Source organism: Mycteria americana, chromosome 2 (assembly GCF_035582795.1).
Source record: "Mycteria americana isolate JAX WOST 10 ecotype Jacksonville Zoo and Gardens chromosome 2, USCA_MyAme_1.0, whole genome shotgun sequence".
Classification (NCBI taxonomy): Eukaryota; Metazoa; Chordata; class Aves; order Ciconiiformes; family Ciconiidae; genus Mycteria; species Mycteria americana.
This window is the reverse complement of record NC_134366.1, coordinates 75040012-75053092: the sequence shown is the minus strand read 5'-3', so window position 1 is coordinate 75053092 and position 13081 is coordinate 75040012. Positions and strand designations below refer to the sequence as shown.

General features: G+C 48.5%; 3 protein-coding genes across 8 annotated transcripts in view; 1 reads left to right on the top strand and 2 right to left on the bottom strand.

Annotated features, from left to right (window-relative positions):
• Positions 1-927: 927 nt before the first annotated feature.
• NHLRC1 (NHL repeat containing E3 ubiquitin protein ligase 1) lies at positions 928-2751 on the bottom strand. The gene has a single exon (XM_075493783.1). It carries the CDS (start codon positions 2684-2686, stop codon positions 1523-1525), a length of 1164 nt encoding a protein of 387 aa, XP_075349898.1. The 5' UTR covers positions 2687-2751; the 3' UTR covers positions 928-1522.
• Positions 2752-4505: 1754 nt separating this feature from the next.
• Positions 4506-12326, bottom strand: TPMT (thiopurine S-methyltransferase). 2 transcript variants are annotated; one of them, XM_075493791.1, is made up of 9 exons: positions 12198-12326; positions 11527-11688; positions 10638-10730; positions 9389-9521; positions 8854-8906; positions 7340-7414; positions 6510-6595; positions 5448-5492; positions 4506-4663 (listed from the first exon to the last, which is right to left on the bottom strand). In XM_075493791.1, exons 2-9 carry the CDS (start codon positions 11664-11666, stop codon positions 4548-4550), a joined length of 741 nt encoding a protein of 246 aa, XP_075349906.1. In that variant the 5' UTR covers positions 11667-11688; positions 12198-12326; the 3' UTR covers positions 4506-4547. The 2 variants fall into 2 exon arrangements, with proteins under 2 accessions (XP_075349906.1, XP_075349907.1); XM_075493792.1 differs by lacking the exon at positions 12198-12326 and adding an exon at positions 11908-12171.
• Positions 12327-12334: 8 nt separating this feature from the next.
• KDM1B (lysine demethylase 1B) overlaps positions 12335-13081 on the top strand; it is a 29191-nt gene continuing 28444 nt past the window's right edge. For 3 of the 5 annotated variants that reach the window (XM_075493774.1, XM_075493776.1, XM_075493773.1), the window contains exon 1: positions 12542-12608. The gene's annotated coding sequence lies outside the window, so the exon portion shown is untranslated. Of the gene's footprint in view, positions 12364-12541; positions 12609-13081 lie in introns of those variants that run through there. The other 2 variants (XM_075493777.1, XM_075493775.1) reach the window with 2 other exon arrangements.

The window sequence follows — 13081 nt, the reverse complement described above, 5'->3', positions numbered from 1 at the left end:
CGCTCCAGTTTAAAGTAAGTATTTGGTAAATCACTGGTGCAGCAATACATGCAGTTATTAAATGCCCTAAAGTCAGACCAAAAGCCAGATTAAAAATTTACCGATAGAAAGATCGCCTGTGAATTTCAAATTGTTAGTTAATATTCATGATTCCAGTGACTAAATAAAAGAAATGACCCCATAAGTTTTATGCCATTTTAACCTACTTGTCTCTACCTCAGACAGCATTTACATTTATATCTAACTTCCTTTTAATGCTGAACTGCCTAAGTAATTATTTTAGCAGCAGGTAAATGCCTAACAATGCAGCAGTGACTTCTAGCAGGGGTGTTAAATCCTTCTCCACATAATTCAGATACACCTTAATTTCCACTGTGTAATAAGGCAAAATAACTTGTGTCCACAGTGAAACTGTTTTCAAGGAAATATAAACTGAAGTAAACCTGCTGTGTATTCACAATCAACAAAACCTCATTTGGAAGCTAGGAAAAAAATGAGGCTTACGTCCCACTTCCTCTATTAATTACTCAACAACATTTCAATTTTCAGTTGAATCTTGGAGTTTGGGGTGCAAAAGTACCATATCAATGACAAGACAGAGGCAGGCAGTATTGTAAACCTCCCAAGCACAGCTGTCTTAGCAACACAGCCAGCTCAATTTTATATACGCAGAAGTATTTGTGGTCTAAACACAAACACTTTGAGGGTCTTTTAGGGAAAGCTGCTCATGCTGGTAACCACACACCAAATTATCTCTAGGTAAAGACACAGACTTGTGCATTATACAAGACGACCAAGTGCTCCAGTACAACTCTAATAAAGGTGGAATAAACTAGTACAGAGAAGAGTGATCCCGGAAGTGCGTTTCCTCTGTATGGAAAAAATAGGATTTCAGCACCAATTCACTTCACATAACTCACTGATTTCAGCACCAATTCACTTCACATAACTCACTGATCAGCGGTAGCTCCTCCATCACAATGATCTTAGCTGGATCTGAACTGAAGCTTCCATTTCTCCTATCATTTCGTCAAGCCAGTCTCTTTTCTCGTGCAGAAATCCTGCAAACAGAAACCACTCTGTCACTTCCATGAGTGTAGCTATGCATAAGGAAGAATAATGAAAACTACGTGCTGGGAAATGTAAACAAACAATGCATCACTTTCTCTCCCAGGTGCCGGTCTTTGATTACTCCATTCCAAGTGTCGTTGTCATTACTTGTCAAAAAGTACCAAAAGCGTTTGGTTGCCAAGGTATGGAATAGTTTTGAAATGCTGAATTATTTGTTTGGTTGATTTGTTGTTGACTACGGCCTGCAACAGCCAGGTCTTCTCTCACAGATAGGCAAGACATTTGATGTAAGTTTTGCAGGAAGCACAGCATGTTGGTCAAAGAGGGCAATTTCACTTAAAGCAAAGCCCCAAAAATGCCTCCTCCCTACAACGCCTACTAACACTAGAACTTTGCTTGCTTTATGGCCAAAAGCAGCTTGAACCTGTAATTAGTAAGCATCTAAACCCATTCAGGTGGAGCTATATATTTTTATTGAATGATCACCGCTGTCTAAAACGACGAGGGAATTGTTTGCCATGTAAGTCAGTCCTACAGGATAAGAAAGCCCGTGGCTAATCAGAGGGTTAAAGATGGGAAACTCCTCGGGTTTCCCTAAGCATATTACAGCCTGGCTACAGACATCCGTTACTATAACGCGGTCCTCTTTGTCAAAGGCCACAGCCGTAGTATATATTTTGGAGGGGAAAATGAGGTTCAGACCGAAGCTATCCATCTGGCCAACGAGATCCATCTCTGCATTGAATATCTTGACTCGGGTGCTGCTGTTGTTCGGTCCTTGAGCTTTCAGGTGCTCTATCACCACGATAGCACCCGAGGTCTGGGCGACTGCAACCCCTCTTGGGCTGATGAGCTGCGACCGGATCATCTGACACTTCTTTAACCTCCCCTTCCTGAAGTCGGCCGTCAAGCGGTAGAGAGCACCTGCCTCCGAGTCGGTCAGGACTACTTCACTCTCAGGGGTGGCATCCAAGCCCCAGGGCAAGCAGAAACCTTCCCGGACAGCCAGGACCCCCCTTCCCTCAAAATCAAAGGCCTTCACGGAGCGGTCCCCGCCATCGGTGACCACCACGTGCCCGTCCGGCGTGACCGTCACATCAAGCGGGTACTTGATATCGTTGCCCGCGTCCCCCCGCTCCCCGAACCGCTGCAGGCAGGATCCGCTCGGCCCAAAGACGTGGATCCTCTTCTTGCCGTCGTGTGCCACTGCCAGGCGCCCCGACCTCCGGCAGGCCGCCACCCCGGTGGGGTTGACCAGCGACCCCCAGCCCCCCAGGGACAGCCGGAGCCCGAGGCCCGCGGGGGCCGGCCCGGCCGCCCCTCCGCCGCCGCTCCTCCCCAAGGCCGAGGGGACGCTGCCGCCGGCGGCGCCCAGGACCTCCAGCAGCTGCAGCAGCGGCAGGCAGTCGCTGGTCTCGGCGGAGCCGCAGGCCCGCCGGCAGAAGGGACACTCCAGCCGCCGGCCCTCGGGGCCGCCCAGGGCCGCCACGCAGCCCCGGCAGAGGACGTGCCCGCAGGGCAGGTTCCGCGGCCGCCGGGGCCCGCCGGGGCCGTACCGCTCGAAGCACACCCGGCACTCCAGCAGGCTCAGCTCCGCCTCGTCCTCCGCCGCCATCCCCGCCGCGCTGAGGCGGCTGAGGGCCGAGCGGGGCGGGCTGAGGCGGCCGGGCGCCCCCTGGGGGCGAGCCGCGGCGCGGCCCGGGGGCGGAGCGGCGCTGCCGGCGGGCGGGGGCTGGCGGCCGCCAGCCCCCGCCCGCCGGCAGCGCCGCTCCGCCCCCGGGCCGCCCTCCGCGCCAAGACGCTCACCAGCTCCTCACGGACGTCCGCTGAGCGGGTCGTCAGGCCGCTGCCAGCGCCGTTTATGCCCGTCTCGGGCTAAGGAAGCGCTGGCAGTTTCATAGCGTTTCTCCCGCTCTTCTGGGAAGCTTTTGAAAACGCCGTCAAAACGTTTGGCCGCTTTTCTCCAAACAGGTGCGCGGAGAGCGCGTGCTCGTTCTGCGAGGCCTATTTGCAGCGTATTCCCGGAGTCGCTGCGCGGGTGCGCGCACGCCAGAGCTGTCGTGCGCGCATCCTGCGACGGCTCCGTCTGGCAGGTGGCATCGCGCTTGCCGGGTTGTCACACACCGGGGAATCCTGCGCAGGACGTTGCTGAGCGGGCAGCAGCCTCGTGCCGAGCACCGGGCCTTTCACTGCTACGGCGCGTCCGCGAGCCTGAGAGAAACTTCAGCGGCTCCCAGGCTGCACCTGGAAAAACATGTCTGCATCGAGAGGCAGGAGCTGCTTTAAGCTGGCAGCTGCAGTACTGGCCAGAAGTGAAAAGACACAAAAATAGCAGCTCCCAGCTTGCACTGGCCCACTGGCTACATCCTTTCCTCTGTCAACCCGGCCTTCAAGCGCCAGTAGCTACAAGCAGTATCGAGAGTTGCAATGGGCTGTAGCCTGGGGACTGCTGGGCTAAAATCATCAGACCCACTTGCAGCTCTAGGACTACAACACTCTAAAAAGCGCCATGGCTTTTACTTGCCTTTTGGTCTTGGTGAATTATAATACGCTACATTGCAATCGTACCTTTCCAGCGTTTTTTAAAATAAGCTGCCAAGGGGAGGCCAGGGCAAGAAAGGGTTTTGAGAGCCCCAGATTTTGTAATTTTTAAAAGCTGCAGTAGTATCCATACGGGGGTGATAGAAGACCTGCAGAGGAAGGTTTGTGTTCAGATGAGCATGCAGCAGCTCTGCAGGCTTTCTTCGAACCCCCTCACCCTACAACGCCTGTGCCGGTTTGCCTGCTCATAGCTGTGCTCTTGAGGGAGGGAGCAGCACACTCGCGAGAAACCACAGGGACATTTTCTCCCTGTACTCTCTCCTTTATTGTCATCCGGTTCGCTTCCCTCCTCTCTTTCTTGCTCGATGATAAGTTCCCCTTTGGCGGCTGCTGCCAAGTGTTCTTGCCCGCTCACTGCCAGCTCGTCACTTGACTTGTAATCACGACTAACAGGGACGGAGAGAAGCAACTTGCGCCAGCTTCCCGCCTCTCTTGCCCAGCTGTCCGTCTGGCGCAAGGCCAGCGTTGCAGGAAACAGTATTTGAACAGCAGCTGCCATTGCTCCCCGGGCTGCCAGCCGACGAGGCCGACCTGCGGAGTTGCTGGGCAGACAGCATTGACTGGCAACGGCTGAAAAGGAACAGGAACATTTCTTTCTCCCAGCTCTGATGACGTGAATTGATATGGAAGAAAAAGATACACTTTAAAAATGCTTGCTTGTGCGTGGAGTTTAAGAAAAGCTATGCGCATCTCAAGGCAGTGAAGGCAGTTATGTACGAGAGCTGCCTTGGTAAGCAAAATGGACAAAAATGTTCCACAGGCATTTTTCTGTACGCTGAAGCCTGCTTTAAGAGTGTCCCAAAACATGCCTCATTTTAAAAGGTGAGATAAAAATAAAAGCAAGATGGGAGGTAAGTTATTTTAATTAATTTTAATCAAGCTACAAATTTTAGTATATATAGCACCTCCAGAAAATAATCTAGTCCCCACTGTCTGTGTTTTTCTGAGAAGTCATCGACTTTTTGAAGACATTTAATTTCACAGTGGCTGCCTGAAAAGGAAGAGAGAGTAACAAATTACTGAATGATTAGTCACTGAAAAATGCAAACTGTCAGCGGGGGGGGAATATCTTATCCACAGATTTCCTCACAGTCCCTAACACAGTGGCACAAATGCACTGGGGAAAACTTATCCGTCTCTTTTGCATTGGGATGCAACTGTCCATGCCAATGACTCACTGCACAGAGACACTGCAGGGGCCTCAGAAAGTTGTAAATTTAAAAGAAGTGCAATATCAAAGCATATCAGGAGGAACTTTTAAAATTAAATTCCTGCCATAATTCTGAGTTTCATTACTTTGATGGATTTGAGTTGTACATTTAGCATTTTCTTCGCGTGGCATGTTACTTTTCTTCTTTGGCTACAAAAGTACAGCAGAAACTGTAGAACTGGTATGCAAAGGCCTTGTATTAAAAACAGGGTAGCTGGTGATGAGGTGCAGAGAAAGACAAAACGGTCAAACGGGACTAAGACTGCAGCTACAAGGTCACCGAGTGCAGTATGAATCCTTGGAGAACGACAAGATTGTGGGGAGGAAAGAGACAGTATCTGTCTCTTGGGTTTTCTTCATATCTTTTGAAGAGCTGAGAATCTTCCTTGACAGCAAAATCCCTGTGGCTAAATGGTACTTATTTTCCCCGTTATTCTTCCGTGACTCCACCCCTTAGATAAGCAGCAAATGACTCTATCACTTGTCACAGGGTGAGGTAGAAGCATATAAACACGTTTATGTGTTTCAGAAAAAATTCCTAAGGGTTAGCTGAAATATTACTTACCAAACAAGCTTTTAATTTCAGATTCAGGAACATAAAACGGTGGGCCTGAAACAAAATGGGTGAAGCTAATCAGAGAGAAGGCATGGGAAGGAGACAAACGTTTACACTGCAGCAGGAGAGCCAGCCCCGTCACTCACAGCACCGGGCCCGTGATCGGGCCCCAGTGGGAGCACCATCTGCAGGAACCAGAAAACACCACATCCAAGAACTCGTGGCACCTTGGTGGGCCACCATGGTGGGCCACCAAACAGCTTCAGGTGTTGCTGCTGCATCATCTCCAGGCTGCAGCCAGAGTAGCCACGTTGTCAGAAGTCATGAACATGCCGTGGATACAACCACTCTCAGTGCGCTGTGTGAATCCGGCCAACCATCTCTTTATACTACAATGGCATAATTAAAGCTAAAAGCTGAATAATGCGAGAGGGAGAGCAATGAATTAAACTATTGTTGCTTATGATAACAAGACCTATTTCTTCAGGGATAATTATGCTGAAGAGCCCAAAAGCAGCAAGAAATCTCTTTCTTTTGAGAATAATTAACCAAAAAAAAATCTTTTAAAATACCTCAGATGTTGGTATGTAATAGAAGTTATAAAAGGAAAAAATACTTTATGATTTTACAGAATTTCACCTCTTCCAAGCATATTCAGAGCACGGTAGTGGCTAGGAGAGAGGCACAAGATGGGCAACACGCCCTGGCTTGCAAGTATTGGGTAAACAAAGCAAAGCCAACGTTCTTGGGAGTGCTTCAAGCTCTCTAGGCCAGACAGGATGTTACTCTAAGCATTCACTCTTCCAGCTTCATTGTCATAGCCACACTTCCAGTTTCATTTCTTTGTTAATATACCACGTCTGTCCTCCACTTACCCTTAGCATGTCTGAATGCTAGAGAGAAAGCAAATTTAGTCTCAAGCTTGGTCAACACCTAAAATTTTTCACACACAGTTGTATTGGTGTGATCAGCTGACAAAGCTATGCTGATAAAAAACCTGCGGAAGATACTAATGTATCTACCACGTCTATATACAATTTGTATTAAACATGAACAGTGCAAAGTTCTCACCTTTGTGTTTGTTTGGATCATATGAAACCGTAACGAGGAGATAAGAAGAATTTTTCTCCATTAGGGTGATCATCAAACTGATATAGCTAAAAGGAGAAAGTTACACTTTATTATTTTGGAACTGTATAAACATTCAAGCATAGCATTCCAAATACTCAACAAAAGAGGTAACGTATTTCTGTGCAGAGACAACTTGAACTGAACTGCACAGAAACTAAGCAAAGCTTAGTTTGAATTTCATGAGCATGAAATTCATGCTACACATGAAACACCTCAAATAAAGGTTACTGTTTACTCCTCATAAACAAGCATTTATCTTTTTTTGCATATTCATCCCAAAACTAACAGACAAAACATAGCATTCATCTGCCACAGTCTAGAATACAGTACACAATACAGTACTGATCTTTTAAAATGATTGTGAACTCAAGATTATGTATCTAATTCAAAAATCCTGGGGGTAGGCTCAAACTACATTTGGGTTGGCTATAGGCAAGAACAAAAAATTGGAATAAAGGGAAGTGAGGGGAAAAAGAACAAAGAGAGGAGAAGCAGCTGGGGGGGTGAAAAGGAAATAATAAAATTCAGATGAGACTTGCAGCTCTGCTTCTGCTGGGTTGCACCAAACCACATATTTTCCCACCAAGAGGCAGGGCGGCTTCCTGAAGGAAGCTGACAAATCTAGAGTGCAACTGCAGCTGATGCTTGCGGTAGAGAAGAACTTGTGTATGTTACTCCTTTAAATGAAAGAGGACTCATCGACAAGTGGCAGGAGGAAAAACATATGTCACTGCACACATTAAAGACAATAACAAAGCACATTTACTAACCGTTGTCTGTCGCATGGATTCACAGCTACTAGAGCTCCTCTGTCCCAAACCCCATCAAACTTGCCAACTATTGAGCTGTAGGGAGATGAGGAAAAGGCTTAAAAATACTAAAAAGGCATCTTCATCTTTATTCAGATACTTCTGTGAAGTCCCAAAGATTCTCCAGCTAGCTGTGCAGCTCCCCCCCTACCTTTTTGTTACGGTCCAGTGTTTTCATGATCCCAAACAGTATGATCTGGGTCCCAGGAAACCTCCCTGGTACACGGCCCTGCTGCGATAGCACAGAGGTGCTGGAATTGCTCAGCATTTCCCCATCATTAGGGGATGCCGAGACAAGGCGGGGAGGAAGTAAAGTAGCTTAAACACATTTGGGATACAAGTCTGGGTTTTGGCAATCGTACCCTGCCATGACCGTTGAGGCAGCACTAACATGCACTCATGGCCACCTTCTAAAACCCACGTACCATTTCAAACGCAGGTTAAGGAAGGTGCCTCATTGCTTTAGCATCATTGAACTCAGCACACCCAGCAATTTTAGACACCTCAATTCCCAGCTACATGCCCAGGATAGTTAGCTTCAGCTTGCAATTTGTTTAATGTTAGAAAAGCTAAGTTACACTGCTTCTTGCCTTAGCCTACAACTGCCACAGACATTATTTTTGCTCCTGGATATGCTGGCAGATGGCTTCAGTGACACTTGAGCAGAAGGTCAGGTGCAAAGCCACCACAAAATCTGAGAAGCGACGCCTGAGGCCACAGAGCACAATGGGTTGAAACATTTTTCAGGAGTCAGTAGTGCGGACTGTATTGAAGTACTTTGCATTTTCTGTTGTGTCTTTTAACTAAGAAATAAGGACATTTTAGCACTAAAAATCCTTCAGAAGACATTAGTACGACAAGCCACGTTTCTCAAGACACTTGCAGAGTCAGTGTTTGACTATTATGTAGTCACATACACTGGAGTGATGTAATGTACTTTAAGCCCATCAAGAAAAGTACGTTCAGTAAAGCATGGCAGAGGTATAATCAATGGGTACAGCTTACCTATGCATATGTTAATCAATAGTTTGTGGAAAAAATATATTTAGTACTTAGTTAAAGGAAAAGCTGTCTAAGAAGACACCTCTGGGTATACTGGCTTTACTTTTACTAAGCTACTCTGAGTAAGGGATTGTGCTAGGGTTTTGCTTCGTAGAATCCATCAATAATATTAAAGATAATTTGTTTTTACTGTAAAAGTAAACATGTTTTTCTATAACTTTCACAGGATGGCTTAGAACCAAGAAGCCCATTTAAAGATATTTAGTTGCCATCTTTATCTAATGGTCAACAAGAAGTTAGTTTTTGTTGGAGATCGGCTATTCATGTTTCTTATACAAGTTAATAAGAGTTTTCTTGAGAAGACCTATTCCAAATCTTTATGGTTGATTCAAAGAAAATAATATGACAGTATTATGACAGTATTAATACATGTTTGATTATACAGAATTGTAAAACACACTATGTATTCCTACCTGGACAAATCATAAATACTGCAGCAGTAAAGAGAAATGTTCCCAGAGGTACTCTGCAATAAAAAGCAAAGGAAACAATACTTATCAGCAAACTATCTTTAAATATACACTTATAAGTGTATTGTTATACTTTATACCTTAAAATACACACATATACTATTTTTAAATATACACTTAGGTGTAATGGGGAAAAACTGTGAGAAACATTTTTAGTTTTTCTTTACTGAGAGACCTCTCCTGATCCCCTCCAGAGAGGTTCTGATCTGTCAAGGCATGCAACTGTCCGATTTTAAGATACATTTACTTTACATTCAGGTGCTTCAATGTCATAAGAAAAGAAGGCCAAAGTAATAAGCTCAAAAGAAGAACTTCTCAGTCCAAAATTACAACTCAGAGCTTCCTTTCAGACCTCTTCGGGAGAGGTGAATGATTACCAGTATGACAGAGGCATAAAAGCAGAATGACTTGTTTGCTCGGTTATGCCTGCATTGCATGATTAACCACACCAGATCATTTCACAACGCAGGAAACATACCTGCAACTTTTTTGCTCCTGAAATCTCTGGGACTGGCTCCTCGCGATAAGGCAGACTGTGTTCTGCAAAAAATTCCTTCAGCGCCTGCTCGCTGACTTCCACACCGACAATGCTATGTCCCATGTCTGCCAGCCTGCACACAGCAGAGAGAGGTCCCAAGTTTATGTGAGGCCCACAGGCTGGGCCATTACCAAATGTCTATCTCCCACGCAGCATTTATTCATTAGGGAAACCCTGCTTTTAGGATGCACTGGTATGTCTAATCCTGACTTTCTGGAGCGTTCACATTTTATTGAACACCTGCCCTCCATGATCTGAGCTCACATGAGCACCACTTGGCATACAGTTGACGAGGACTTGCAGGCTTTATTTCGATTCAATGGCTTATTCATTTATTTCTATGAACTCAATGAAAACAAAGGTGATTACACAGAGAAACCGTCCATTTCGGTTTACAGAAGGAGTGTTCTGCTCTGAACCGCAGCAGCTGAGGCACGCTGTCCACCCGGCTGCCCCCGCGGCTTGGCAGTAGCGTTCGGCTCCCAGGAAGGCAGCAGGGTGCGGTAACCTCTTCCCTGCTGCAGCTCAGCGCAACAGCAACGAGCGTCAGAGCCTGCAGTCAGCCTAGTAAGTAGTTACCATGATAAAACCTGCTAACTAGGATTAACTTGATTCCTTGAGGATGCAGTTCGGTCAGGGTTTTTTGGTTTGTGTTCCCTCCCTCCAAGAAAAACCACTGGCTTACACAGCCAGTGTAAGCCTAATTATAAATATAACCCAGCCAAAAAAGTAAAAGTAAAATAAGAAATTAAAAAAAAGAGGAAGTTATTATTTAGCCCAAATCACTTAAGTTCCCAGTGTGACATGCCACACGGTCCCATGAAAACATGCTCTGGCACAACCGACCTCACTGCAGGGAATTTAAGCTGGCATTGCCACCAAAAGAAGCAGTGGTAGGGGCATAGCTTCAGTCACTCTGTCCGTCACAAATTCAGCATTCCCCAAGCTCAACCTGGGACAATCAGGAGGACTTTCAGGTTAGTCCTTATCCATCCCATTTATGCCACTATGCAAAATGCCAGCAAATGAAACCAAACTTCCTCCTCCCTTCAGCCTCCAGTGACGCTGCTTTCCTACCAGCAGAGATGTGGCACATTTCCATTGGCCAATATCAGGTTGGGAATTCCCCTTCTCCTTCCCTCCCTCCCCACATCAAATAAGATTTTTGCTCTTATAATCCATGCTTTACCATTTCATCTCTACTGCTTTACCACAAAGTGGGAAAAATATCCTCAGTCCACTCCTGCCATTTAAAAGAACATCCAGATATTTCTGTAGGAGCCTGCAGAGGAACAGACACGTTTCACTTAACACTGCCAGCATTTCTGCTGACACATTAAAAGCCAAGTGCTACGCACTATGCCAGGTAACACACAAACTCCATGATGGAACATAGAGTCTTAGCTGAACCTGCTTCATACCATTAGATGTAAAAACATAAACTAAAAACATTCACTTTCCATTTACATAGAAGGAAAGTAAATGTAATTTGTTAGAAAAGAACACATTTCTCTTTGTTCTGTTTTCTGTTTGTCTTTTCAAGTAAACAAACCAACCAACCCGCCTGTAAGACGGCCACAACAGACAACCTCAACAGAATGATTATTAAACTTCTGTATCAATCCAATCACTTATACAGGTCTTAAATGTAACTGTCATTGGTTGCAAGACCATATAATCAGGTTTGCTCTCTTAGCTCCCTGTCTTCTAGTGCACAACAATTGCACCAATGGCCTCTGCATATTGTTCTAGGCCCCAGTTTCATAACTTATGAACAGCATTGGAGAGCTTCTGCATCAGAAAATTTAAGATTCTTAGTCAAGCTATCCAAGCTTCATAGTTTAAAACCTGATTTAAGAGTAAAAGTTCTAAATCCAGTACAATCCTTTCTTTCCTCTGCCCTTTTCTGACAAAAGTAGGCCATAAAAATATGTATATTTATTTTTCTTTCAAGCTGTGTAAAATAATTTTCCTTTTGTAAATGCTACATTTTCTGTTAAGGGTTTTTTGAGTAAGTCAAGCCATTCACCCCCCAACATTTCTTCAAACAGCTTAGGCAGAAGAGTGAAGTCACATACGGATGCCCTTGTTCCTTGTGAAATCCGATGTTACCCATTTCCCATTTTTGCAGCCATTCCTCCTCAGTCACCACTCTGTCTTTCTGGGACCCAGCATCAGTGCTTTCCAGGACCCCGGATGCATCTGCTGAGCGGTCCATCGTCCCCAGGCAGTGCTAGTGGCTGCGAAAAAAGAGAGAAAAATTACCCCCACCCAAAAAATAGTTCGGAACTGGCTCTTACCTTCTAGAATCACAGAAAAAATTAGTACAGTTTAAGAGGTTATAATTTGGCGGCTATTTAAATGTAGCCGGATCGAAGGTGATGGAGCACACTCTTGCTACCGATGGCGTCGGCTAGACTTTTTTTTTTTCCCCCGGAGCGAAGCCTGCTCAAACGCACCCCGTTAAACACGACGGAAGCGCCGCTGCCCCCCCGTTTTGCACACGCCTGGCAGCCACCCCGAGGCTGCCCGGCCCCGTTGCCCCGGGGGCGGGGGCACCGGGCTGCAACGGCGGGGAGACGCGGGCCCGAGCCCGGGGCCGGTAAGTAAGTAGGCAGCTGCCGACACTTCCCTCTCTTTCACGGGCAGCCGGCGGGGGCGAGAAGCGGCTCGGGGCGAAGGGGACCCGGAAGGACCCGGCGGGGCTCAGCACCCCCCCGGCCGCGCCCGCCCGGGTGGCGGCGGGTACCTGCGCGGCGGCGGCGGGTCCCGGGGGGGCTGCAGGGACGGGGCGGCGTCTCCCCGCCCTCCCCCTCGCTACGCACCGCGGAGAGCGGAAGCGGCGGCAGGAGGAGGCGGGCTGAGGGTGCACGGCACCGGGGAGGAGGAGGATGGCGGTGGGGATGGCGGCGGCGGTGAGTGACTCCTTTCCCCCGGCTGCAGCGCCCGCCGGGGGGACGCCTGGCCCCCTCGCCGGGCGGCGGGGCAGGTGCGAGCGCTGCCCCCGTCCTCACCTCCCCGCCTCTCCCTCCTTCCCCTCTCTCTCTCCCTCCCTTCCTTCCCCCTTCTCCTCCCTTTTCTCCCCCGCTGCAGCTCTAGCAGGAGGCGGCGCGGACACGCGTGAATGTGGTCTCCGGCCCCCGAGTGACCCGGCCCCGAGGTGAGCGTCAGGCGGCTCCGCCGCGCCGGCCGCAGCGCCTCCCCCCGCCGCCGGCCGGCACCCCCGGGGACCTCCCCCCGGGCGCCCCCGACTCCCCTCCGGGGACATCCCCTCCCCCGGGGACGGCCCCTCCGGGGACGGCCCCTCCCCGGGGACTCCCCTCGGGACCCCCCTCCCGGCGCCCCGGCCGCCAGCTGTCACAGCCGCGGCGCTGGGCGCTGCTGAGCGTTGGCCCGGGCACGGCGAGCGGCTGCCGGCCCGGGGCGGGGGCGGGCGGCTGTCAGCCTCGGCCGGCGGGGCGCCGGCCGTTTACTCCAGGGCGAGTTTTAAAGGTGTGCGCACGTCGTGGTCCCGCGTCCCCTTGTTTGTCAGGCTGCTCTCGTTTCCTCCCTCCGTGTCGGTGTGTGCGTGTGGTTTCTCCACCCCCTCCCCCAAGACAAACTTGCTGTCAGCCGTGCGGGTAGACCCCACAA

Excerpts from the sequence above, each read along its gene's own strand:
- NHLRC1 (XM_075493783.1), bottom strand. The coding sequence starts at position 2,686 with ATGGCGGCGGAGGACGAGGCGGAGCTGAGCCTGCTGGAGTGCCGGGTG.
- TPMT (XM_075493791.1), bottom strand. The coding sequence starts at position 11,666 with ATGGACCGCTCAGCAGATGCATCCGGGGTCCTGGAAAGCACTGATGCT. Across the intron at positions 8,907-9,388 it reads CAGGAGCAAAAAAGTTGCAG|AGTACCTCTGGGAACATTTC; the intron begins GTATGTTTCCTG and ends TTTTTATTGCAG. Across the intron at positions 4,664-5,447 it reads TGAAATTAAAAGCTTGTTTG|GCAGCCACTGTGAAATTAAA; the intron begins GTAAGTAATATT and ends CTTCCTTTTCAG.